This window comes from Nasonia vitripennis, assembly GCF_009193385.2.
Source record: "Nasonia vitripennis strain AsymCx chromosome 2 unlocalized genomic scaffold, Nvit_psr_1.1 chr2_random0010, whole genome shotgun sequence".
Taxonomy (NCBI): Eukaryota; Metazoa; Arthropoda; class Insecta; order Hymenoptera; family Pteromalidae; genus Nasonia; species Nasonia vitripennis.
Genome location: NW_022279617.1, coordinates 190,331 through 215,607, shown reverse-complemented (window position 1 = coordinate 215,607; position 25,277 = coordinate 190,331). Strand labels below are relative to the sequence as shown.

The following is a 25,277-nucleotide window of genomic DNA, read 5'->3' as shown; positions in this document are numbered from 1 at the left end:
TTTACTCGGACATTAATTTACACGCAAGTTTACATAGCTTATTTTATTCTCCTAGTGCAATATACTATTTTGTAACATAGCCACCATAAAATTCGTACTCGATCACAGTAGAAAAGAATAGGTACTCCCTAACCTCACTCTATTTTCCGGCCTTGAGTGGGGGTAACGTATATGTAAAACTTTATTCATCGACTCGGCGGTGATAAAGTACGAACTTTATGCTAGACTGTGTTAAAAAAGCATTTGTGAGGTCATCATTACGTACCAGGTCCAGCATTAGGACTCGGATTGTCCCTCAGATATTGGATTTTGTTTATCCCAAAGCGTACATTTTGTTGAACATCCACATCAACGTCGCCTTCACCGTCATTTTCCCCTTATTTACCTTCTTCATCATCTGCTTCTTTTTCTGCTCTTTGTGCTGGTCGCCGAATGCGTTCATTATATTCGAATACTAATTCAATAATTTTGCTCTTATTATTTTTTTTAATATTTACTTTTTTTGTTTAAAGAGTTACTTATGTACTGTAAGGGGATGTCGGAGGTACGCTAATTAGTTAAAATTTTCTACTTTTTTTAACTGCTAAAATTTATTAGATTATAAATACGACCTTCTTAAACTTGGCATGGACAATTCTCTCAATCACTATAGATCAAAAAAGCCAACTTTATTAATTTACGGTATATTTATTGAAAATTATTCAATATTAACTTATGTCAAGTTTAAAGAGATATTATAAATACGTAAATACAATTGTTTATTATTAATAAATGTTGTTACGAGATTCTCATTGTAAAAATTTATGTTGGAAAACTATTATATTTTTTTAATTTTACATTTCTTCAACGAACAATGAAAAATACGACGTGGGGAAAAAGCACCGATGAAACTAAAAATGTATGTAACGTGATCGATATTTGGACTGCCATTGTATAAAAATACTTAATGATGTAAAATTATTCAACAAAAATGCCGTATTCCGAAGTTATCTAGACAATGAAAAATAATTATTCATTTCATTTTTGATGATATAAAGTAGGTATATTGTAAGCGAAATATGAGGAAAGCGGCTTGTGGCAAGGTCACCACAGACGTCAAGTCCGCTCCGACAGCCTCTTAAGGAATTATATTATCTCATAATATGTATTCAATAAATTATCGGGTTTTCCATTTAAGGAATACCTAATTTATAGGAAAATAGAAATTTGTGGAAAAAATCTATGACAAAAAATGTACAAGTTTAATTAGTTGATTTGTTTACTAGTTGCAAATTGCTATTTTCGAAGTCGAATTCTTTGGTATAAATATAAAATAAACTTAATAAGAAATCTGTCTAGCTCGCGCACATACACATACATTCTATGGTAATGGATTTTTGTAGAATGATTTTACAGTGTAACACTGGGGTCTGCTAGCGCAGCCCAGCGTTCTTAAATCTATGTTCGCGCGCCGTCACGCTCCAATGCATACACGGTGGCGGGCCGCCTCGGCCCAGGGCGCCAGGCATCGAGATGCCAGGGATCCCGCGATCCCCTTTCCGTGTGAGCGCCACCGTGTGTTGGGACCTGACGGCGTGGGAGATGAGCTCGGCTAGCTCTAAGGAAGGGGTGGAGTATCGAACAGGGTCGTGGGTAATAAAACTCATTAAGGCTTGCTGCTGATATGATATGTCGTATTTATTTTTCATTTTCCCTCTTAACAACCACGGCAACCTGCCAAAAACCTGCGGCCTCTACAGTCCAGAGGCACTACGCTGAACTAACTAAACTACTATGCGGCACGTCACGCCTCCGATCGAGGTCATCGTGAGTAAGAGCGAACTTCTACACGCGGCCCCGCAACGATTTTAATAATTCTAACCTCCTTCCGGGGAGATCACCCGCGCCCACCGAGCAATCGACGCCACCGCCACGCTCGTCAGCGCGCCGTCCGCCGACTTGTCGGTGCGTCAAATACCCGCCTCGCCTCTCCGATCGTCTACCGGCCCCGACGACCAGCGCGTCCGTCGCGGCGTATTCTCGCGTTATGCGATTTCCCCGGCCCATCAGACGCTTATTTTTCCATATGCCGCATCGTGAAAAACCCGTACTACTATAATAAATCCCCGAAAACCACTTCACGATGTGACGACCTCGACACGACCGCGCGACGACACACAACACTTGCCCGTCCTCTCCGCGCACACTCGTGCATTCTGACAGCTACTTAACGGAAACTCTAATAATAGCTAACTTAACTTAATCGCTAACTTACTTACTAACGGTAGCTCGGTAACACGCAGGAATCGGTAGCTGAGAGGGACAGCGGGGGTGAGGAAACGATAGCGGGGAGGTACAATACGAGGGGAGAGCGATAGCGAGGAAATATGCACATTACATGGGTAACGATAGCGGGGAATTGTGCGAGAGCGAGAGCTGTCGAACTGCCACGTTACAACGGAAACGAGCCAATAAGACTGTACCATTTCAAAATGGTTCCACAGGAATCCATTACCATAGAGAGTACACAGCACAGCTTTGACATTACAAATACATTTAATTTTTAAATTGAGTAACTAAATTAATATGCAGAATATGACACTTTTTCATTAAATTCTAATGGTAGATAATGCCGAATCACAATTTATTCTAAACGAAACATTATAATACGTTTCTGTTTGAAAATTATAAATGCGATGCTAATAACAAACTTTTAGGCGATTTTATATAAATAGGAAATTGCTAGAAACTCGTTCATTTTTTATCAAAGATTTTCTTTTAACTGTAATCTTACAATAATGATTCTACTTCACCAACCTCTTGCTAAATGATACCGCCGCATACCAGCTACATGTGTAAGGATTTCTTCTACACTGTAACTATGAGGTATACAAATAGTAATTAATATAATTAAAGTTACTGAAACAACCTACTTCTGGTAGGATTCTGATGCTTTTAGAGTTCAACAAAAATATTTCATATCATCCTTATCATTCTAAACATCAGAATGCTACTTAAAGTAAAATATGAATGCGATATTTAAAAAAAGTTTCCGCCCCAATTGCAATTCTACTTCTGCTCGCTGTATTTGAAAATCAGCACATTGCAGTTCTCGTGTTCGACGAGTTCTTACTAAAATACCACGTTCGGCCTTTGCGAAATTCGCTGATGTATTTTTCATACTATTTCCCATTGTCAAATATATTGTTAAGATCCTTCCCTAAGATTCTGTTATTGTTAAACAAAAAAATCGTACACATTTTTGCGCAAATAAATGGTTTAAAGAAATGATTGTATATAAATATTCCTTTGAATTAAAGAAAACTAACTTCACTTTACACATCTATTTTCAAAAAATAGTATAAAAAAATAGAACCTTTTCTAGTGTATATATCGCTGGTCCGTACAAAGAGTAGCACTAGTCACTAGGAAGAGTAGTAATAGTCAGATTTTGAAGCCTAGTCTAGCACAACTCAAAATCTGCCACGAAGAGTAGCACAACGTAGAATTTGCCGCGAAAACTAGCACGATTAAAAGTTTAAACAACGAATTTCTATGAAAATTTCCCGATTTTCGGATAACTGCCATTAACAAAATTTTAAAATTTTCACACTAAAACTTTTTTACCAAAGTTTTAATATTTTTTTCCTAATACAATAGAGTTTTACAAACATTTTTTTTTTAATTTTTCACCTTTTTTTAGAAATTTTGAAAGTTTGTAACATTTTTCAAACTTTGAGAATTGTCTGTGTTTGTCCAATGTTGTCATGAGTTTACCCAACCCAATAACCTAATAAAAACGTAAAATACTCACATTTTAAGTAATACAATGTCGCGAGTTGTGCTAGTCTTCGCTATTTTATTCTAACATTTAAGAAACAAACGTTTTATACAATTCGTAACTGAACGCATGCACTTGTAGAATGAACTCACTTTGATGCATTCTGCATAACAAAACCAATATATAATAATTTTTTTAAGACATATGTTTATTTCATCCAAGCAAACTATCTGCGCAAAGCTCGGTACCAATCTCCTTGCTTACATGTCTATTTTGACTATGTGTGGAATAAATGTTAATAATTTAGTAACTTCTCAGTACCACAAAAAACAATGTTTTAAAAATGTAAATAATGTATAATTTATCCTTGATAAAAAAACCAACAAAATGTCCATTCTGCCAGTGATTTCATGTATATGAATAATAAAACGTTTAAAATCAGTTATTTGTGCTATAAATAAAGTTAAATTGATATTCATCATAATTTCGAAATTTCAATAATTATCAGCCAAACATAGTGGAAACCCGTAAGGAAAAACGCGATTTCCGATCAGCCAATATAGAAATTGATGTTCAAGTGCTGTAATATTCAAGCGTTTGTGCGAAGCGTTAGTGAATGACTTGCGATTATTTTTTACCAGGGATAATTCAATTTGTTATTAAATATGTTATTTACCATGTGTCTGAAATTTCTAACGTTATTGAAAAAAAAACATTTAAAAAATCAAAATTTCTACTTAACAGGATTAAAAAGCAATAAATAAAGTTGAAATCCATGAAAATCTGTTCTAATGTATTTTGAATAGTTTAATAATATACTACAGATAAATAAATGTTTACCCCTTTTCGCGTCTTTCTAAAAATCAAACAAGTAGAATTGACAACAATTTTCTAGACGGCATTTTCAAAATTTTCCTAACATTGTATTTACGATCAATTAACAATGTTGCAAAAAAATAATATTAATCGTATTACTAGCTAAGCTAAAAATCGAGAAAGTTAAAAATCTAAGCTATTTGTCTTCGTTGGTGCCATTTTTAAAATATTTCTTACTCCCGATCCTGTTTTAAAAAATCTGTGCGAGTGTATTTTCGGTAGATTAACAATATTCTGCAAATATAAAAATTTTAATCTATTTTCGTGTCTCTCTACAAATTAAAAAAGTCTGATATGTGCCAAAATCTTTCTAGGCCATTTCGAAAACTTTTGTCACCCTCAATCTTGATAAAAGTAGGATATCAATATCCAGAAGAGAAAATACAGTTTATCACTTTTTCCTCTCTGTTAAAAATCAATTACTTTTATTTTATGTATTTGAAAATAACCAAATAAGAAAGAGAGATTATTATAGGGTTGACAATTATTTCAATCGCTTATTGTAAACATGATTCTTAAGGAGTTTAACCTCAAAATCATAAATTTAATATGATTTTTTGGCTCTCGTGGTATGAAATATGGTTCGAAACTGGTGCGGAAGATGATGAAGATGAAAAAATGTCACATGATGTAATTAATCTCTTTCCATACCCGTTTTGAAATGTACTATTGTAGCGATGTACGAATTTGAAGAATTCATTGTAATGAAACGGTGCAAATTTAACTTAAAAAATTTGCGTTATTTCAAAAACGTTAGAAAATTTTAGAACGTTACTTACCTAACATTCGGAAAACGTTGGCTCGTATTCCCATATCTTTTGCTGCGTATAAGTGCAAATTTTCACAGGTATTGTTGCTCCTTACAGGTTTTTGAAAGTCTGACAGTACGTCGGCAAGCGGCAGCCAATACCTTCGTAGGTATACTGTAAACTCTTGCAGTTTCTGTACGACTGTTTGATTTATACTATCTCCATTCACCAAATCGTCAACTAGAGTGGTTATGTGCATGTAACTTTCAGCAACTTTTACTGACGGCAAATATGCCACAACATACGCTTTCTCTAGAATATATTTAAATTCCATTGGAATATTTTTTTGCGCCCAAGTTTTCGCTAGTGCCATAGTAAACAAAAATTATTTTTGTATTATTATATTGTTAAATACAACGACACGAACGTGGTAGAAAATTAACGAGTTTAACAAGTCGACATAGTAGCAAACTGTCACAATTTGAGGCCGAATTCTTCGTTATTAATTTGATTAAAGCTTGTTATTAACTTAAAATAATAACTGGAAGTTCTATACGTACCGGCTTAGCGACAAGACAAATATGTAAACACGGTTTCAGTTTTCCATACAGTAATAACGGTGTAAAATATATTTTTCCGCGCATGGTAAAGATTTTTAATTAAGTGTTAGATAAACTAAGATTTCGTACAAAGGACATATTTTGAAATGCATTAACTTGTCAGTAGTTCACAACAGAGGTTGTCGCCTAACTTCCCTATCAACGCGGATTATCAATTAATAATATTTATTTATATGTAACACTGACTTTCATCTTAACTTTTTTGAGATTTTTATTCGATTTTCAATTAGAAAATGTAGCGCTGATAGCCGCATTTTATTTAAATTTCACTACGTTTATCCTCCCTTCAATGTTTACAAATTCCGTTGATAACGTTTCTACATGCACCGAATAGGGCTCAATGTTTATTTTTAGTCTAATATCAAGCATATCTGAGTCAAATTTTTAACGAAAAATTATTTGAAGCAATTATCTAACTGTTGAACTATAAGCTATATTTGGACTTGTTAATCTTCAACCAAGAATTATTCGAAAAAAATGATTACCTGCTTATAATGAAATTCGCAACCGGATACAGTTGCGCTTGGGAATTTCTCAAGAGCACTGTTTATTTCTGATCTCTCAAAATCACCCATTAGTGGTCGCACATTTTTTCTCAAGTTGGGAACAATTTCAAATACTTTATCCCATATAGCATTGTACATTGCCGTGGTTCTTAAGCTTGCAAGAACAAAAATAGCAGGAAATCCCTATTAATAGCACGTCGCAACATAAACGCAAGTTTTAATTTAAATGTGATAAAAATTAAGCAGTATATACATGTTCAAATCTTATCAACAGCCTCTATTGATTTTAAATCTTTTTCAAGTCTTTATGGGAGGCGGCAGTACGTATTGAGTATTATGACGTTTTAGATCATATCTAGCTGTATGTGTATCGTAATTTAATATTTTTACAAATAATCTTGAATCGCATCACTTTTTTTAATAATATTAAGTTAGAATTCATGAAAATATTTCTTTTTGATGTGATAAATTATTTGAAAAATATAGTTTTACTATTACAATTTATTAATTAGCGTTCAATTATCTTATGAAATAATATTTGAATTTTTTTTCTAATAACGTCTTTATTCGGAAAATGCCATACGCAAATACACTCTACTTTTTCACGTTTACGATAGGTATAAATTCAACATATAATATCTCTACAAAATACTGATGGGATAAGTAATACGCATAGCCTTAACTATTAAATTATTATTGTTTATTGATTATTGAATTAGTTATTTTTTTATAAGATTTACATGTAATATTATATAGATTGACAAAATTTCCGATATATTTCGAAACATAGGTATGATTTAGATAGTTTGTACTAATTTTACAATGAATACACCGGCACACAAAGAAAAAAAAGTGGGGAGTACTTTTGACTAGACCCATATATCCCTATGTATTTTGATGCGCTGAATCCGAATTCGGTGTCCGTTTTGCCCGTACACCCCCAACATTTTGAGTAAATAGCGAAAAACCGTGAAAAACCGTGAAAAATCGCATTTATAGACGTTGGGAAATGTTAGAAAGATGTCTTATAAGTGTATTATACCTGATTTCAGTGTATTTTTTTCCGTAAGTGTGTTAAAGCTTTGGATAAAGAGAAAGACTGTTTTCGGTACTTGCAAGAAAAGTTTCCCGTAATAAGTGATGCTAAGTTGAAAGAGGGTATTTTTGATGGTCCACAAATTCGCCGACTTTTTGATGATACCAATTTTATTACAAGCATGGACAACACTGAAGAAGCAGCTTGGCAAAGTTTGAAAAATGTTTCTCAAAATTTTGTAGGAAATACGAAAATCGAGGATTACGAGAATATAGTTACTAGAAAATTACAAAAACTTGGGTTGTTTAATGAACTTAAAATTGCACTTTTTACACTGTCACCTCGACTGCTTTTCTGAAAATCTAGGAGATTACAGTGAAGAACAAGATGAACGATTCCATCAAGACATAAGTGAAATGGAGAATCGGTATCAGGGAAGATGGGATGTCAACATGATGGCGGATTTTTGCTGAATGTTACAGAGAGACGAAAAAACGAACAACTAAAAGAGAAATAGAAATCCATTACATAGATCGTTTGAAGAAAAAAGAGTACGTTACAAAATAAGAAGAACAGTGTAAGAGCAGCATTTCTTACATATTTTTCCATCTCTATCATAAGTACTCAATGAAAAATAAATGAAAAAAATTTATCATTTTCTTTATGCAATCACAGTCGCATATGTACAGTTTATGCAAAATCTGTAGTTAAAAGCAAAACGAACACCTAACTCGTATTAGGCACATTAAAATGAACTAAAATCATGTATAATACACTCACAAGAAAACTTTCTAACATTTACCAACGTCTACAAATGCGATTTTCAGCAATTTTTCACGGGTTTTCACAATATTTAAGTTTTTTCACGGTTTTCCGCCATTTACTCAGAGTTTTGAGGGTTTGCGGGCAAAATAAATACTGGATTCACATTCAGAGCGTCAATATACACTGAAATCATGTATAATACACTCATAAGACATCTTTCTAACATTTACCAACGTCTATAAATAAGATTTTCAGTGATTTTCACGGTTTTTCACGGTTTTTCGCTATTGACTCAAAATTTTGGGGGTGTACGGGCAAAACAAACACCGGGTTCGGATTCAGCACGTCAAATTACACTGAAATCAGGTAGAATACACTCATAAGAAAACTTTTTAACATTTACCAACGTCTATAAATGCGATTTTCAGTGATCTTTTACGACTTTTCACGGTTTTTCACGGGTTTTCGCTATTTACCCAAAATTCTGGGGGTATGCTTACGGGCAAAACAGACACCGAATTCGGATTCATCGCGTCAAAATACACTGAAATCAGGTATAATACACTTATAAGACATCTTTCTAACATTTCCCAACGTCTATAAATGCGATTTTTCACGGTTTTTCGCTATTTACTCAAAATTTTGGGGGTGTACGGGCAAAACGGACACCGAATTCGGATTCATCGCATCAAAATACATAGGGATATATGGGTCTAGTTCAAATTTGGACATGAGGTTAACTGTGAAACAAACATCTAGCAGAGTTGGATATAGCTGCATGTAGAAAAAATGTCCGAGAGTTACTACACGCAAATACAAAAACACGCGATCAGTACGTAAAATGTCTTTTCGTTTAGGAAATATTTTCATAACGAAGACACTATGTGATACATCCCCGACGAGACTTGATAATCGGTAACAAAAGTCTGTTATGAACATTCAATTTTGTTAACGTATATTCGTACATCTTTAGAATAACGACGGCAAGAAGTATCCTAAACCGACTGATTAACTCTTCAGAATTTTAATTTTAACTAACACGAAAACAAGTTAAGGAACTAGCAATCTAAGTTCACAATTTTTTTCATAAAATGCATTGTAAAAATTGAGGGTTAAACATATACATTGCCGGTAACTGTCAGCGCAAACGCCTCCGGTTCACAGGGAAGAGAAAGAGTAAGAAAGCTCACAACAAATTCCGCGATCCGGCCTATTCTACAGGCCATAAACGACGTAGTTATTTTTTTATTTTTGAGCTCAGGATAAAATCAGCTCACTATTTCGAACGAAACGAGCAAACGTCAGCGTACACCTCAAATGATTTTTTAAAAAAGTCGTCTGTCATTTTCTGTCTGTAGACTATTAGGACTAGAAAATTTGATTAAAAAACATGCTTTGAGCTGCGTGAGCATGCGGCCGGCTGCGCCAGCGCCGCGACTTCGCAGGGGAGGGAGAGAGTAAGGTAGCACACAGCTAATTTCCGCAAATCGACCGATCCTGCTGACAACGTAAGCCGTTTTTCTGTTTTTTCTCTATTCGAGAAGTATCTTGAGTTAAATCCGCGCACTAATTCTCGCGATACGAGCAAAGTTCTATCGTCCGCATTGGTATGACTCGAGTTAATGTTTAAAAAGTTCTGCCGTGTTTAGAAAGCAGCGAATAGTCTGGAATATTCGATTGTAAAAAAATACGCTTTGGAAACTACGGCGTTTGTCATTGAATTTTTATCCTCGCGAAAAATAGACGATACTGTTATTTTTTAAATAGAATACAGATAATATACCGTAGTTCAACGTAACACAAACATTTTCAAAAAAAGACTCGTTATAGATACTGACGCGAACCAACGGAACGCAAGACACATACATAGAGAATCACTTTATATGCACTATCGCCATTCACTCATATTCACTTTATAAATTAAATATTTACCTTGGCTATCCGCGGACTTAGTAGCAGGTGGAGATAATTTTACTTTGCGTCCGATATATATACAGTATACCCAAAATGATTTTTTTATACGTTCTGTTGTGTTTCCAAATTAGGTAATAATCTAGAAACTTTGATTGAAAAGAAATGCTTCGATAGCTGCAAGAGTTCTCATTAAATTCTTGTTAACGCAATTAATTAATGATAGTGTTGTTTTTTAACTTAAACATAATAAGGTGTATTCTTATTTGCTGTTGTCGTTTAAACGATCGAAGAAAAAATGGAAGCGATTCTTAGTGTACAGACACCGATCGTCTTTGACGAATCCATCGCTCACTATGAAATACATGCTCATCAACCATACACTTCACTAAATTTTAATAATAGTGATGAGACACGTATATCAATTCAACATCAAGATTTATGTCGACGAAAATGAACAATTTGAGGTATCAATCCCGCTATCAATGATTTTAGGATTTGCTGAAGATTATCATAAAATTGTTGTAAACGTTAAGCATGAATTTATACTCACAAGATCAAGAAATGATATTAATGCGATTATACAAACAGCTCCTGCAGCAGGTGCAACAGCTGAAGAGTATAAGTTTGAACTCACTCGGATTGAGTGGATGATGCCTTCCGTTGCTACGTCAGACAAATGTAAAATACAATTGTTTGTATTAATTAAAGTCATATTAAAAAAGATATTCCTATTGCTATGAGTTTTCGTTCATAGGAATTATATGAACACCCAATGCTTCCAGCATCATCAAGACATATTTGGACAGTAAAAACGTCGAATCAATTAGAAAAGCCAAGATTTGTTATTTTAGCCTTTCAGACAAACAGAAAAGGTATAGCTCTAAAAAATGCAAGTCAATTTGATGTAAAATCGCCAATGTAAAACTTTTTCTTAACTCACAGTACTATCCATATGGGTAACTTAAATCTCCACATCGATCAGAATCAATATGCTTTACTTTATGAAATGTTCATACAATTTCAAACTGCTTACTATGAAAACAAAGATTTACAACCTGATTTGCTAGTTAGTAAAAGTGATTTTATCAAATATACGCCATTTATTGTCATTGATTGCTCAAAACAAAATGAGTATGTGAAATAAGCTGCTGCAGCAGATGTTCGTATTGAATTTGAAACTAAAGAACCCATAGCTCTGGCAACGACAGCTTATTGTTTAATTTTACATGATCGCATAATTCAATATGATCCTATTAGCGGAGATGTAAAAAAACTAGTGTGAATATAGTATATTATAGCCTAATAAGTAATATACAAATGTATACTTTTTTGAAAAAACAAATATGTAAAAAATGTATTTAAGTAATATAATAATTTGAATACTCATATTCCAATTATCCATTTCCTTCCATAAACAATTTAAAAAATTAAACACCAGTGTAGAGATGTGAAAAAAAAATATAATATTAAGCAAAATATTTAGAAGTTTAAAAAATTAAAATCTGTAAGTGAGAAAAGAATGTGACGTTATAGACTTCGTGAGAGTGACAGAGATAGAGAGAGAGAAAGAGGGAGAGATCTAGCTTTGACCGCGTAGGCATAGTTCAGGAGAGCGGCAGTAGGAAGCGCGCGAGAACGGCCTTGAAGTAGTGCATGAGAGCTGGCGGTGTGATAGCGTTGGGCCCGCAAGTTGGAAAATAGCCAGAGATTGGCCTTGGATGCGCGCGTAATTCGCGAGTGCGACCTTGAATCGCTCGTCTGGTCAATTGGTGCATTTTGTGTATAGTGTCTAGTGCAAAGTGATGGCTCGTTGTCAACCAGTGTAATTTTTAATTCTTTATTGTGAATTTTATTAAAAAAATTTTTTAAATAATGTTTTTTTCTATGATTTTTAGACTCACAATTATGGAGATTGTTGTGGATATCCAGCGCTTCAAATATGCAAATAATATAGTTATTAAAGAACTTGCTGCAGTCGACGTGGATGGCCTCTTAATACCGAGAGTGTATGTGTTTCAACCACCTTGTGCATGGAATGAATTATCACCAGAAGAAGCTAGGGAAAACGGTTGGCTGCAGCGTAATTATCATGGACTTGAATGAGATAAGGAAACTAGACCATTCAATGATATTCAGGATGTTTTTAAAGAGCTCAAGATGATTGGAGGAGATGGTGTTAGAGTAAAGTTTAATTGCAATAGTTTAAATAAAAAGAGAATATTAGAGCAATATTTAGAAGATGTTTATAATTTAGAGGATATGCATTGTCCATCACTGCATACACCAGGATTTCGACGGTCTGAAGTATGCGTATACCATCGAGAAGGATGGGTAAAAAACTGTACATTGCAAAATGTAATAGCGATACGTGCGTGGATATTTAGAGAATATTTAAATTGGATGACTCATGAGGGTATTGATACAGTTAATTAAATTGATTCGTTGTTTAAATTGAAAAATAAAGATAATATTATTAAAAAATAAGTATACATTTTTTTCATTAACCATACATCCTTTTCTTCCTTATATTATTACAGTAAATAGTCTAATGAAGTGTTATTGTGTGATTAATATGAAGTGAATATAAAAAAAGTGTTGTATAACAAAATTGTGAAAAAAGTGATAACTAACGTAAAAAATTCAGTGATTAATATTTTAATAAACATCAAGTTTGTAGTGAGACTCGGCCCACGGGCAGCAGTCTGTAATCGTGAAGAAAAAATCGGGACGCGGGATTCGGGCATCGGGCCTATGGATGAAAAAAATATATAAGCAGCCAGATACTTATATGCCTGCGAGTTACAGACGTCGGCATGGCAGGAATAATCGTTATAGATCATCGATTTTTTTTTACCCAGGGGACGCGGGCTGCTGAAAATGCAGGGTGCCGCTGGACGCCAGATGACACAGGGAAGGGGGCCGATAAAGCAGAACTGCCATACCGACAGTTACCGGCGTCGGTATGGTAGAAATGCCAGATCGGATGGTAAATGGCATAGAACCCGCATAGCCCCTACTACTGGATGATTGAAAATATAGTTGTTACAACATTTCTACATAATAAACAATATTACATATAATTATAATTAACAAATACCTACCTTAAAACATTTTTATTTACATCATATAATTAAATCATTATTATTATTACTATAATTATTTATATTATAGTATGATTTCTTAACTTAAGCCATGAAAGGATTTTCAGGATACGCAGTAACGCAATGTAAAGGCATTACTCACGCCATCTATGAATGCAAAAAGAAATGATGTGCACAATAAGCTATTACATCGAAAGATAGAATTTGTGCACAATAATTAAGTGCAATGTGCACAATAAAGTGCTTTTGTACACAATAAATAGCGTATTTAAGTTAGTGTGCATAACACATTTTGTATTAAAACAATTGGTTACAGCCACTGTGCACAACATCTTCAGCACAATCAAAAACTTTATTGTTATTCTTTTTGTGCACAATATTTTGTGTACAATTTACGAACTAGACAATGTCAGATTAACAACGTGTGCAAAACAAATTGGTTTATATATTGTGCACAATAATTGACTTAAATAATTAATTTTGTGCACGATCTTTTGTGTACAATGTATCACAGTATCAGTTTATTGTAAATGTTATGTGCATAATAATTATGTGTAAAATAATTATTTTCGTACTTCTAAATTTAATTAAAAATATTGTGAAAATCAAAAATGTACTGTGTACAAAATTTAATTCATAGTTTTCTGTGCACAATCGTAATATGTAAAATTCTTATGTGCATAATCAACATTATGTCAAAAACTTTTCTATTTAACTTGTTTGTAGAATGCTTAGAATTCGAGTTACATCTAAAAAACAGTTTTTAGCGATTTTCGGAGATGACGGCATTCTGCGTATAAGTGCAGGATCAAGCTCAAAATGAATCTATCAAATATTTATCCTGATCAACTAAAGTATCTCAGAGATAATCGTGTAACACAAAAATTTGTATCCTCATTTCAAAATGCCGTAAAGGATTGAGATAAAAGTAAAGTTTTTAGTTAGTGCAAGAGGAAACTTTTTCTAAAATGTCAGCCCGATCAATCAGAAATTGCGTGCGATATGGCATCTCACATATTTTTCGCGCACGAAACTATGAGGCACTTCCAGTTAAATAAAATAATTTACATTATAATGCATACAAAAATAAAACTTAAAACGCATTTTTCTCTTAATTTATTATTTTGTCTCCAAAAAGTCCCTTGCGTATGGCATTTTTATTAATCCTCTTGAAAAATTTGTTTGATTATAAATATTATTCAATTACAGAGTATTTTAAAGATTTTTATTGTTCAATAAATTCTGTAATAAATACCAACGTTATTAATAATAACAGTTTTATAAATACTAACTTCTGTTAGGTACGGGTCAAGATGTATGTCCAAATTTTTTTGGATTAGCGTAGTCTAACAATTTTGCGCAAGAAACTTTTGCGAAAACCTTGAATTTTCACAATAGTTTTGCGAAAACCTTGATTTTTCACAATAGTTTTGCGAAAAACTTGATTTTTCACAATAGTTAATGGTTTTTATGTAATAACTTAAGTTTTAATGAACAGAACAGGCTCAAAATTGGTATGAAACGTTATTTAATTATTACAAATTGAGGCCCTGAAATTTGAATATGTATGGAGCATTAGGGAAGAAAAATTGCAAAAGAGTGGAATTCCCCCCTAAATTATCAACAAATTTTATATTACATCATATTAAAGTGGAACGAATTTTCTCCGGTTCTCCGGCCTCCGTCCACCAACCCTACGTCACACTTTTTTAGATATTATGTTATCTTTTTATATAAAAATAATAGGCTATAAAAAGTTTAAGCCTTACAAAAATTTTGGGCTTAAGAAATTTTTAGTTTTAGAATTTTTGGTCTTACAAATTTTGGGTCTTAAAATTTGAACCTCACAATTTTTGCTTCCTCCTAGAAGAAGCTTTGTAATAGTAAAATTTTGAGTTTCGTCAAAACTTCTAGAAAATACTTTTCGGGGTGTTTGAAGTTCAAATCAAGTGTTTTTAGAAAATGTCTGTATCGATGTGTGTGTATACCGTAATATTTCTGGAACTACTCCGTCAATATCATTAAAATTTGACATGCATGTATATTTTTGGATTCTGAATTCGGGAAAAACATTAATTTTTTTATTTTTCTAACTATTTTTTTTATGGCCAATTTTTGATTTTTGAAAAACACTATTTTGCGTTTTTTTCAATCATCCCATCGTTACAAACAATTCAGCTAATATGGATTTGAAAGAGAATAAAATTACCTACCTTTCTCCGTTTGGTCCTCGGAATCGACCGCTTTGTTCGGCAGATAAAATGAAAAAGGTGATTTTTTTTTAAAATTCATATCTATGAAACTAAACTTCATAACCTCACGAAAAAAATCATGTCGATGGATCACGTGTCAAACTATATCCCATTAAAATTTCAAGTTATTTGACTACTTATTTTTTCAGTAAAAAATCGAAAACTGGAAAATATGAGTTTTTTTTGTACCTCGATTACGGTAGTAAAAAGGCTTTATTGCACTTGAGATTTTGAGAAAAAGTAGATATTTTATGTGTCTTGGCTAAGTTCATTGCGCAGCTTTCAAACCCCTATGGTTCTTAAGATATCAAGGTTTCAATTTTTTTTTGAAAATTTTTTGATTCCTTATATCTCTAAAACAATGCAGTCAAATACTTCAAAATTTGCTGATTCACCATAAAAAAAGCTTTTTGCTGCTAAAATTTTAAACGATTTCGTCGAGCGGTTCTCAAGTAAAGAGCTAAAATGTAAAAACTGATTTTTCTCAAAACTTTTTCTTCCTCTTATAGGGGTGTCGTTGCACGTCATTAAAGTCCCTCCCTATGAATTGTCCCTATGCAACATGTTTTGAGAATAGAATTATACGGCACAATATATATATTCTTTTTTTTATAGTAAAAATATACATAAGTTTTTTTAGATTACAATCTTATTACGATAACTTTATTTTTACAGAGTTATCCTTTCATCAATCTCTTCTTTTTCGCGATTTTGAGAGATTTTGATCGGATTTTTCTGATTATTATATATATTTTGCTATAAGAAAATTGCTCCTACAGCAAAATAATTAAGCTTTGAAATATTTAAAATTAACATACTGTATTTTAAAACAATATTTTATTTATTGGAACAATAAATTTCGTTGGAGGAAGCTACGTGCCAATGAATTGGCAGCGGTTTTTTTTTCTGACAATTTGAATCGTTAAATATTTGGGCCTTAAAACATTTAGGCTTCTAAATTTTCTTATGCAAAACACTTTTAACCAAAACATAAATATGGGCTTTAAGAATGTTGAACCTTTAGTAAATATATGGATAAGAACGTGCTGATAAATTTAGGTTTATCTTAAAAACTAATTTTAGGCATTATACAATGTGGTCCGTACAAACAAATTTAAAAATTAAATAAATAAATATTTACTTGATTGTTGTCCAGCCTAATCAATCGTACATTGTGCAGCTGTAGAGTATCACCTGAAAGTAAGCAAGGTAAACATGTAATAATCCTCTTATCGTTAGCCAGCATAATGTGCTGCCCGACTCTCACGACGGGGACGTGCTGATAAGGTTAATTTTACGAGAGCCATATTAAAAAATGCTGCAGCTAATTTTTATATTTCTAGCTCTGCATTTGAAAAATGCTGCAGCCGATTCTCATATTTTTGGCGCTGCATTAAACAAATGCTGCAGTTGATTCTCATATTCCCAGCGCTACATTTAAAAATGCTGCAGTCGATTCTAATATTTCTAGCGTTGCATAAAAAAAATGCTGCAGTCGATTCTCATATTTCCAGCGTTGCATTAAAAAAATGCTGCAGCTGATTCTCATATTTCCAGGGCTTTATTAAAAAAATACTCCAGACGATTCTCATATTTTCAGCGTTGCATTAAAAAAATGCTGCATTCGATTCTCATATTTCCAGGGCTTTATTAAAAAAATACTCCAGACGATTCTCATATTTCCAGCGCTTCATGACAAAAATACTCTAGTTGATTCTCATATTTCCAGCGTTGCATTAAAAAAATGCTGCAGTCGATTCTAATATTTCCAGCGTTGCACTAAAAAAGTGCAGCTGTTATAATATTGTACTGTTTATAATATTTCCTTGTATACAATATTCTTAGTGTAAATTGTTGTATTTCTACTATTCGATTGTTTTATTTTGGCATAATTCATTAATAGCAACTTTAAATGTTGTCTATCTTTAACTCTAGATAGAGCCACATATAACTGACCATGACTAAAAACTTGTGATCGCAAATAGACGCTAACTGTACTATATGACTGACCTTGTGATTTATTTATTGTTAATGCGAAACTTAATCTAGTAGAAAATTGTTTTCCGCACATATTAAATGGCAGTTCTTCTTTAGATGGTGATAAAGTTATTCTGAGTATCAAAACTAATTTTCCAATATTCTATCCGTTCAAAATTTCTCCATTTCAAAGACCTTCATTAATATTAGAATTTCTCAATAAAATTGGATGCCATTTATCAGAATTGTCATTATTGTTGGATACACGGAGGATTTGATTCAATGTCATGCGTCTAAAATTCGTCCATAAGTGGCTATACTTTACTGAATTTTCGATTACTACAATTCGACTACCGCGTCGAACTACTGGTAATGTTTGTCTAAAATCTCCTGAATCGAGCATAGATAATAACCACCAAATATTACTGTTACGTCACATAAATCTTAAAAAAAAAGATCAACTGCTTCGAAAGCAAATTTTGATGACATTTATATTTCCCCATATTATAATTTGTACATCTTTAAGTTTTCATCCATTTACAGAATTAGGTTTCAAATCTGAATCACATGTTGTAGAGTCATTAATATTCAGTGGTAATTTAAATGTTGTATGTACTGTTCTTTTATTACTAAGTATGTTCACTGCAATACCGGTCCAAGCTACACACAAAAATGGTATATTATGTAATTTTAAGTTATCTATTAAAACATTAAGTAAATAACTTTTTCCACTCTCTCCTGGTCCGTCAATAAAAATACACTTATCCTGTTTATAATTTAAACTTTCTGGAACTGCATCATATATTTTTTTTCGATTAATGTAAAGGGATGCATTTTTTTGTAATTAATTCATTTAGCACATTAGTTTCTTTATACAAAAATGTTACGTTATCAAATTCTTCAAAGTTCATTGTTATATTAGGTAAATTAAAATCACTTATCGTCAAACTGTTTGCTTGCATCACTTTTTCAATTGCATTAAGTGCTAGATTTTACCTGCAAATTTTGTATATTTAGTATGATAAAAATTACTCTTATATATCTCATATAATTCTCGTGCATTGATAGGGTTATGTAAAATACAGATAAAAACAAACAATTTACAGTACTGTTGGAAACTGTATTTGTATTGCTTCTTGTAAAAATTTATTCCACTCTTTATCTTCATTGACAAGCTGTTTTACTATAGCAGCTTCATAAAATGTAGGATATAAGACTCCGTTAGCAGTACGTAAATCTATAAACGAGGTTGGCCTTTTAACATGTAAAAGTAATCTCTAAAAAAAATTAACTTTAAAAAAAATAAAAGGTTAGTATATAGCAAGTTTGATATATTCCGCAACGGAATTACAGATAGAATAGAACTGAGATCAATCAAACAAAGTCAAGTTTATTATATTTAATCGTAATGAAGCGAGGAACAACTCTCAAGATAATTACTACATAACTTGCTATGCCCGTTTCATTTTGTTTATTGGTGGACAACTCTAATTTTCTTTTTATGTATTAGAACGTCATATAAACACCATAAATACAATAAAACGGGCATAGCAAGTTATGTAGGAATTTATCTTGAGAGTTGTTCCTCGCTTCATTACAATTAAATATAATAAACTTGACTTTGTTTGATTGATCTCAGTTCTATTCTATCTGTAATTTCGTTACAGAATATATCAAACTCGCCTAACCTTATACTTTTATAAAAGTTAAATTTTTTCTAGAGATTTCAATCCTTTTTAGTAATTTTTTTTTTTTTGAGTATTTCATATTCGACGTCGTAAAAATAAAATATAAGCATCTTTAACACCTTTCAATTACAGCTTTTTTTGTAACATTATTATCACTAACATGAAATTACTAATTGTTGTGATATACACCACCTTTGAATAATTGCTACACCTAGACACCAAAAACCACGGAGCGCGCCACCTAGACCTCGTCATCGTCCACTCTGTACAGCTAGAGACCGCCCTTGAATAATTTTTATACCTAGACACCAAAAACCACGAGACGAACTACCTAGACCTTGTCATCGACCACCCTGTATACCTAGACACCGTACTTGAATGATTTTTATACCAAGACACCGAAAACAACCTAAACCTTGTCATCGGCTACTCTGGCATGCCAGTTACTGTTACTGCTCCGGAACGCAGAGTATGCACTAGCAACCTCTTAATTCTAAATATCGTAATATATTAATTATATTTTCTTGAAAAAGCAATTCCTATCTGTATATAGCTGTGCTGTCAAAAACTTTATTTAATTTGTACATCAATTTATTTCAGCTAAACTTCATGGTCCTAACACTTTTCGGGCTGAAGAAGAATAACGTGATTCTAGCTTTTGTGTGAATTTTACACTCACATATTATAAAAATAAGCAGCCTTATCACTAATATTTTTGTTGGAAATCATAGTTTAGCTCAGAAAACATTCTTATAATCCAAAAAACCTTACCAACAGTAATGATAAGTATTTTTTTTGTGTAATGAAAAATACAAACATTAATATAAAAGTAAATAGTGTCACGGGTCACATCCATATATATATCTTCCTATATTATATAGATGCATGTGCAAATTTATGTCAATAACCCCTCCGCGCCCCTCCACCACCCTCCGCGCCCCTCCGCACCCCCTCCGTAGCCCCTCCCCATTTTCACGTGAAATCGTTTCAAAATTTACGTTATTTTTGGAGCTCTTTGCCCCTCCACCCCCTCCGCGCCCCTCTGGCCCCCTCCGCTGGCCCCTCCACTAGCCCCTCCACACCCCCTCCACAAGCCCCTCCGCATCCCCTCCGTTGGCCCCTCTTAAATCAATTTTATTAATATTAAAATGATTATTATAAAACTTAGTCAAAAAGATTTCAAAAGTTCCATTTTTTTAATAATGGTATAATGATGTGTTATAATCAAATTAAGAAGATCGACAAAATTTCCTTTATTGGAAAAATGGTATAACGATGGGTTAAAGTTTAAATTGAGAAGATAATAACGACAGATTTCCACACCACCTAAGAGGTACTGTCAGAAGCACATTATAATATGGATATACAATGTGTTGCAGGCGCGTTGATTTTTTTTTGTTTTTCTTAAATTATTATTTAAAAAATTCGCCAATTATTTTACGTAATTATATGACATGATATAATTATATAAAATAAAGGCTACTATAAATAATAGTTTCATTTAGTAAATAAAATTATACTATTGATTTGGATATATATCAAGTTAGAAATTATCTATTGTTAACAGTTTGAATTATTTATATAATAATTTAATAAAAAACCGTGGAATCATCGCCTAGAGCCATATAACCACGGGAGTCTTAGATACCAGTCCTCCTCCCCTAAGACTCCACCTAATACCATCCTCCATCCTGCAGAAACATATGTACTTAAAAAAAGTTTACAATCTTTATAATCATTTTAATATTTTTAATTTATGCATCTAAATAATATCTGGTTAAAAATAATGGATATTAATCAATTTGTTATCAAATCGGTTTTGTATTTAAATTAAATTTTTCGCCTTTGAATTACGTAAAATATGATATAATTAAGAAAAATTAACTTTTATTAATTTTTATCAGTTAATTAATTTTACGTATTCATATTGAAAAAAGAAATTTAAATACGTAGTTAATTTGATAATAAATCTTGATTATTTTCTATATTTTTTAACAGGACGAAATCTCAATGGAAACTTTTTTTAAGTAAATATGTTAAATAATCATTTAATATTTATAAATTAATTAGACATTATTATATCATGTCCTATAATAATATGAAATTAATTCATTATTGTTATTAAACGATCATTTATGCTTCTGTTTTGTTCTGCATTGTGTATATTGATGATTCTTGTAAAATAATTTTAAAAAGAATTATGTATGCATACTACTTTGAATGTCTACAAAATGATTTTAAAATTCGAAATTGAAAAGCAGCAAGAAGTTAATATAAATACATGTCTTTTATTTGAAAAAAATTTTTTAAAAATTGAATAATAATTTATTCTATGATCAAAAACCCTAAGAATTGACTAAACAGTTTTGAATCAAATATTTAAAATTTCATTCCAAACAATATTTTGTATTGATTCACCTGACTCATTCTGAATACGTATATTATCAGGATTTCGACATCGAGATAATGCAACATATAATTGATCATGCGAAAACAATGGTCGTTTCAAAAAAATTCCTATTGAATCAAAACTTTGGCCTTGTGATTTATTTATCGTTATGGCAAACGCTAATATGATTGGGAATTGTTTTCTAAAATGAGTAAATGGAAACGAAGATGAATTTTCGGTGTTTAGTGTTATTCTCGGTATAAAAACTTTCTGTCCAATGTTTTCGCCTGTAATTATTTCTGCTTCAATGTTATACTCATATAATTTGGTAATCTTTAAACGAGTGCCATTAAATAAACCATCTGTAATACTTAAATTTCTAATTAACATCACTATTGCATTTACTTTCAAATTAAGTTTATGTGGTGGAAGACCTTCTCTGATATTATTCAACATTTCAACTGGATAATTTAAATGAATATTTTCCTCTGTTTGATCTACTCCTTTATGTGTTGCATAATCTACACTATAATATGTCTTTGATTCGCCATATAATAATTTTAGAACTTTGTTATTTAAAATTTTGATGTCTTCATTATGAGGAGCTAAGATCACGCTACTAACGAAAGAACCTAAATTAATATTTTTATAAATTTCATTGCAAACATCGGTAGTTTTCCATTTTTGAGGAATTTCAAATGTATCGACTTTACCTTCTCCTATTTCTAACAAATAGAGGAAAATTCTACATTATTCGAACGTATATTTTTATTGAGCTTCAAGATTTTAAAAAGAGGCCACAAAGTTGAATATTTAATTGTTTATTCTATGATAGAGTTTCGGTATCCATATTTAATTACTGGAAGAATTTGTCTGAAATCTCCTCCTAATACTATTAATTTTCCCGCAAAAGGAATATCGTTACGACATACATCTTGTAAAGTACGATTAATAATTTCTAAAGCTTTTTTAGGTATCATTGAAGCTTCATCCCAAATTATTAAATCTGCCTCTCTTAATCTTTTTATGTCAGACTCTAATTTCAAAAAAGCACTTTCAATATTATTTAAATCTAAAGGCAATCTAAAGGTTCGATGACTTGTTAATCCCCTAGGTAACAAAATAGACGCTATACCAGTCCATGCCATTGATAAAACTTCGCAGTGATGGTCAATTAAATAGGCACAATAGTCACTACTGGTCACCTGTAAATCCCCACTGGTACAGGGCTATTGACCATCAAAACCGATGGAGTGGTGTGGTGTGGAATCATTAATGGTTACCTGATTGGGCCATATTATTTAAGGTCAAAATGTTAACCAGAATAGCTATTTGGTATTACTCAGAGATCGACTGCCAGAGCTTTTAGAGGATGTTGACTTTCGGACGTTTCGGACGTAAAATTTCCTGTTCTTTCCGAATATGCTATCAAAAATAGGGGTTCCTATTTAAAAAACAAAATTGATCTTCAAATGACCTTGAAATTTGAGTTCAAGGTCAAAACTAATTGCACAAAAAGATGTCCCCCTAGATCCTGGACAACTTTCATCTGAACAATTTTTCTGTTCATGGCTTAATTTAGGAGTTATTAGACTGGTTTGATTAAAATGGCCCACCCTGTATATATATATATATATATATATATATATATATATATGTGGATGGTTTTCTGTCAAATCGAAGATCAAACATTTTTTTTCTTCAACTCACGGTAAATATGTTCCAGAAACAGTTTTCAATGCACTTAAATTTTTTTAGCACAAATTAATTAATTCATAGCTCCTCAGGGAAGCGTTATCCGCTATAGATATTAATATACTTTTATTGTAAAATTTTCTCACCTTTTTAATAAAAATACTTAAAGTCATATATATATGTTATACCTATCTTATAAGCCATTTAAACCTTAATATTATTGAAAGTAAGATTTTGATTCGGATTACGACCACCAAAAAATTCATGGAGATACCTTTTTATAGTGCAAAAGTTCCTGTATGGGTCCCAAAAAAAAAAACAGTGGGGTCTGCAAACTTTTGGACAATGACCCATCCAAAACTTATATGTTTGGTCAATTTTGTAAAAACCCTCCAACACTTGTGAAAAGAAAATAATTATATCTATTTTACATTAGAAATGTTCCTTAAACTTGAATAATTCAAGTTACCAAAAAAAATAAAATCGAATTCATCAAATTTGAATTAGTTTTTAGCAGTGAAAGAACTTAAAAAATGTCCGTCTGTCCGTCCGTTTGTCCGTCCAGACTTTTTTTTAGATTATAAATAAAATACTATTTATTGATATAGACACGTACATATGATAAAAATATACATTCCTACTGAAAAACATTTTCAAGATTTGGTCCAGGTAGATTGGAAGCTATTATAACAATTAAAAAAAATAGACGCAATAAATATTTTTTTTTTTCATATTTTTGACATATATTATGACATATATATTGTGACGAGCGAACGCGAATTCGTATTTCGCACGCTCACCGCCTCGCGCGACCATTTCATGCGTGAGGGCGGTGTTGCCAGCTCGGCACTGCTCTTTAGCGGTGCAACACCCGCAACCTCCCCATCGACGAAACGAGAACGCAGGAAGCGACCAAAGACCACCTGCTGAAGCAGTCAACCGAGCCAACACCAACTCGATCATCCGGGGTACCCCAGCGACGTCTCTGCTTCAACCAGGAGGGACACCTTCCGGTCCACTAGGATCTTCCCCGTCGGTCGTAGGCGGACACGCGGAGACCGAGAAATCGACGCGCGCGCGGACACTGTAAGTTCATGTCAACACCTACTCAGCGATTAATGGACTATCGAATGTCCTGTAACCATATATTCATGGATAAATAAAGATTATTTAAAAATTGGTCCAGATGAAAGGGATGCTGCGATTAAATATTTGTGCAGATATGCTTTAAAGCCATCTATTTGTGAATATGAGATGACAAATGCTTTATGTATTCGTGCATATCATAAGATGAAATTAGTAAATTCGGTCTAGATAAAAGGGATGCTGCGATTAAATATTTGTGCAGATATCATTTTTTTAAAGTTATGTGTTTGTAAATATGAAATGACGATTTATGTATTCATGCATATCACAAAATGTTATCTGCAAATTCGGTTTACATAAAAGGGATGCTACAAATAATTACTCGTGCAGATATAATCGTTTTGTTTTAAAGAAAAAAGTGAAGTGTTTGTCTCAAAGCAGAGTAGTGAAGATTTTAAAAAAGTATAAAGTTAAGTGATTTTGAAAATAGGTGTGATTATCAAGATACCGAGGGCAGGTATGTTTGCACCCCCATCCAGAAAAGAAGTACTCTCAAGGAAGAGGCAAGAAGAGGCAAAGAAGATTTGTAGGAGTAACGAGTGAGGATGAACCTGCCAACAACTTCAGCAGCGGAAGATACCTCTGAGATCAGGAATAGATTGATTGATATCAACATTCTATTTCCTGCGCTTGAGAATATTTTGATTCTCAACCAATGCCATTGCAAAGTTCAACTTGGCGGATCCAAAGCCTAGGATAACGATTCAAGATTCAAGTAATGTGTATTGAGTGTGGTCAGCTGACAGCTTTTAACTCAAGCAGAAAAGTTGGCGTCAAGAACCATGTTTGGGTTAACAACAGAA

General features: G+C 32.6%; 1 protein-coding gene across 13 annotated transcripts in view; it reads right to left on the bottom strand.

The window, feature by feature from the left end:
* The window catches only part of LOC100118460 (tyrosine decarboxylase), a 486,598-nt gene that overhangs the window by 383,282 nt on the left and 78,039 nt on the right, over positions 1-25,277 (bottom strand). For 2 of the 13 annotated variants that reach the window (XR_004226944.2, XR_004226943.2), the window contains exons 3-6: positions 6,491-6,665; positions 5,416-5,748; positions 2,797-2,858; positions 266-454 (exon numbers count right to left, since the gene is read on the bottom strand). The exons of 7 other annotated variants lie outside the window; for them this stretch is intronic. Coding sequence is in view for 2 of the 6 variants with exons in the window: in XM_032601605.1 (XP_032457496.1) it covers positions 16,721-16,773 (53 nt within the window). In the remaining 4 variants the exon portion in view is untranslated. Of the gene's footprint in view, positions 1-265; positions 455-2,796; positions 2,859-5,415; positions 5,749-6,490; positions 6,666-16,720; positions 16,774-25,277 lie in introns of all 13 variants that reach the window. 4 more of the 13 variants (XR_004345205.1, XM_032601607.1, XM_032601605.1 and 1 more) reach the window with 2 other exon arrangements.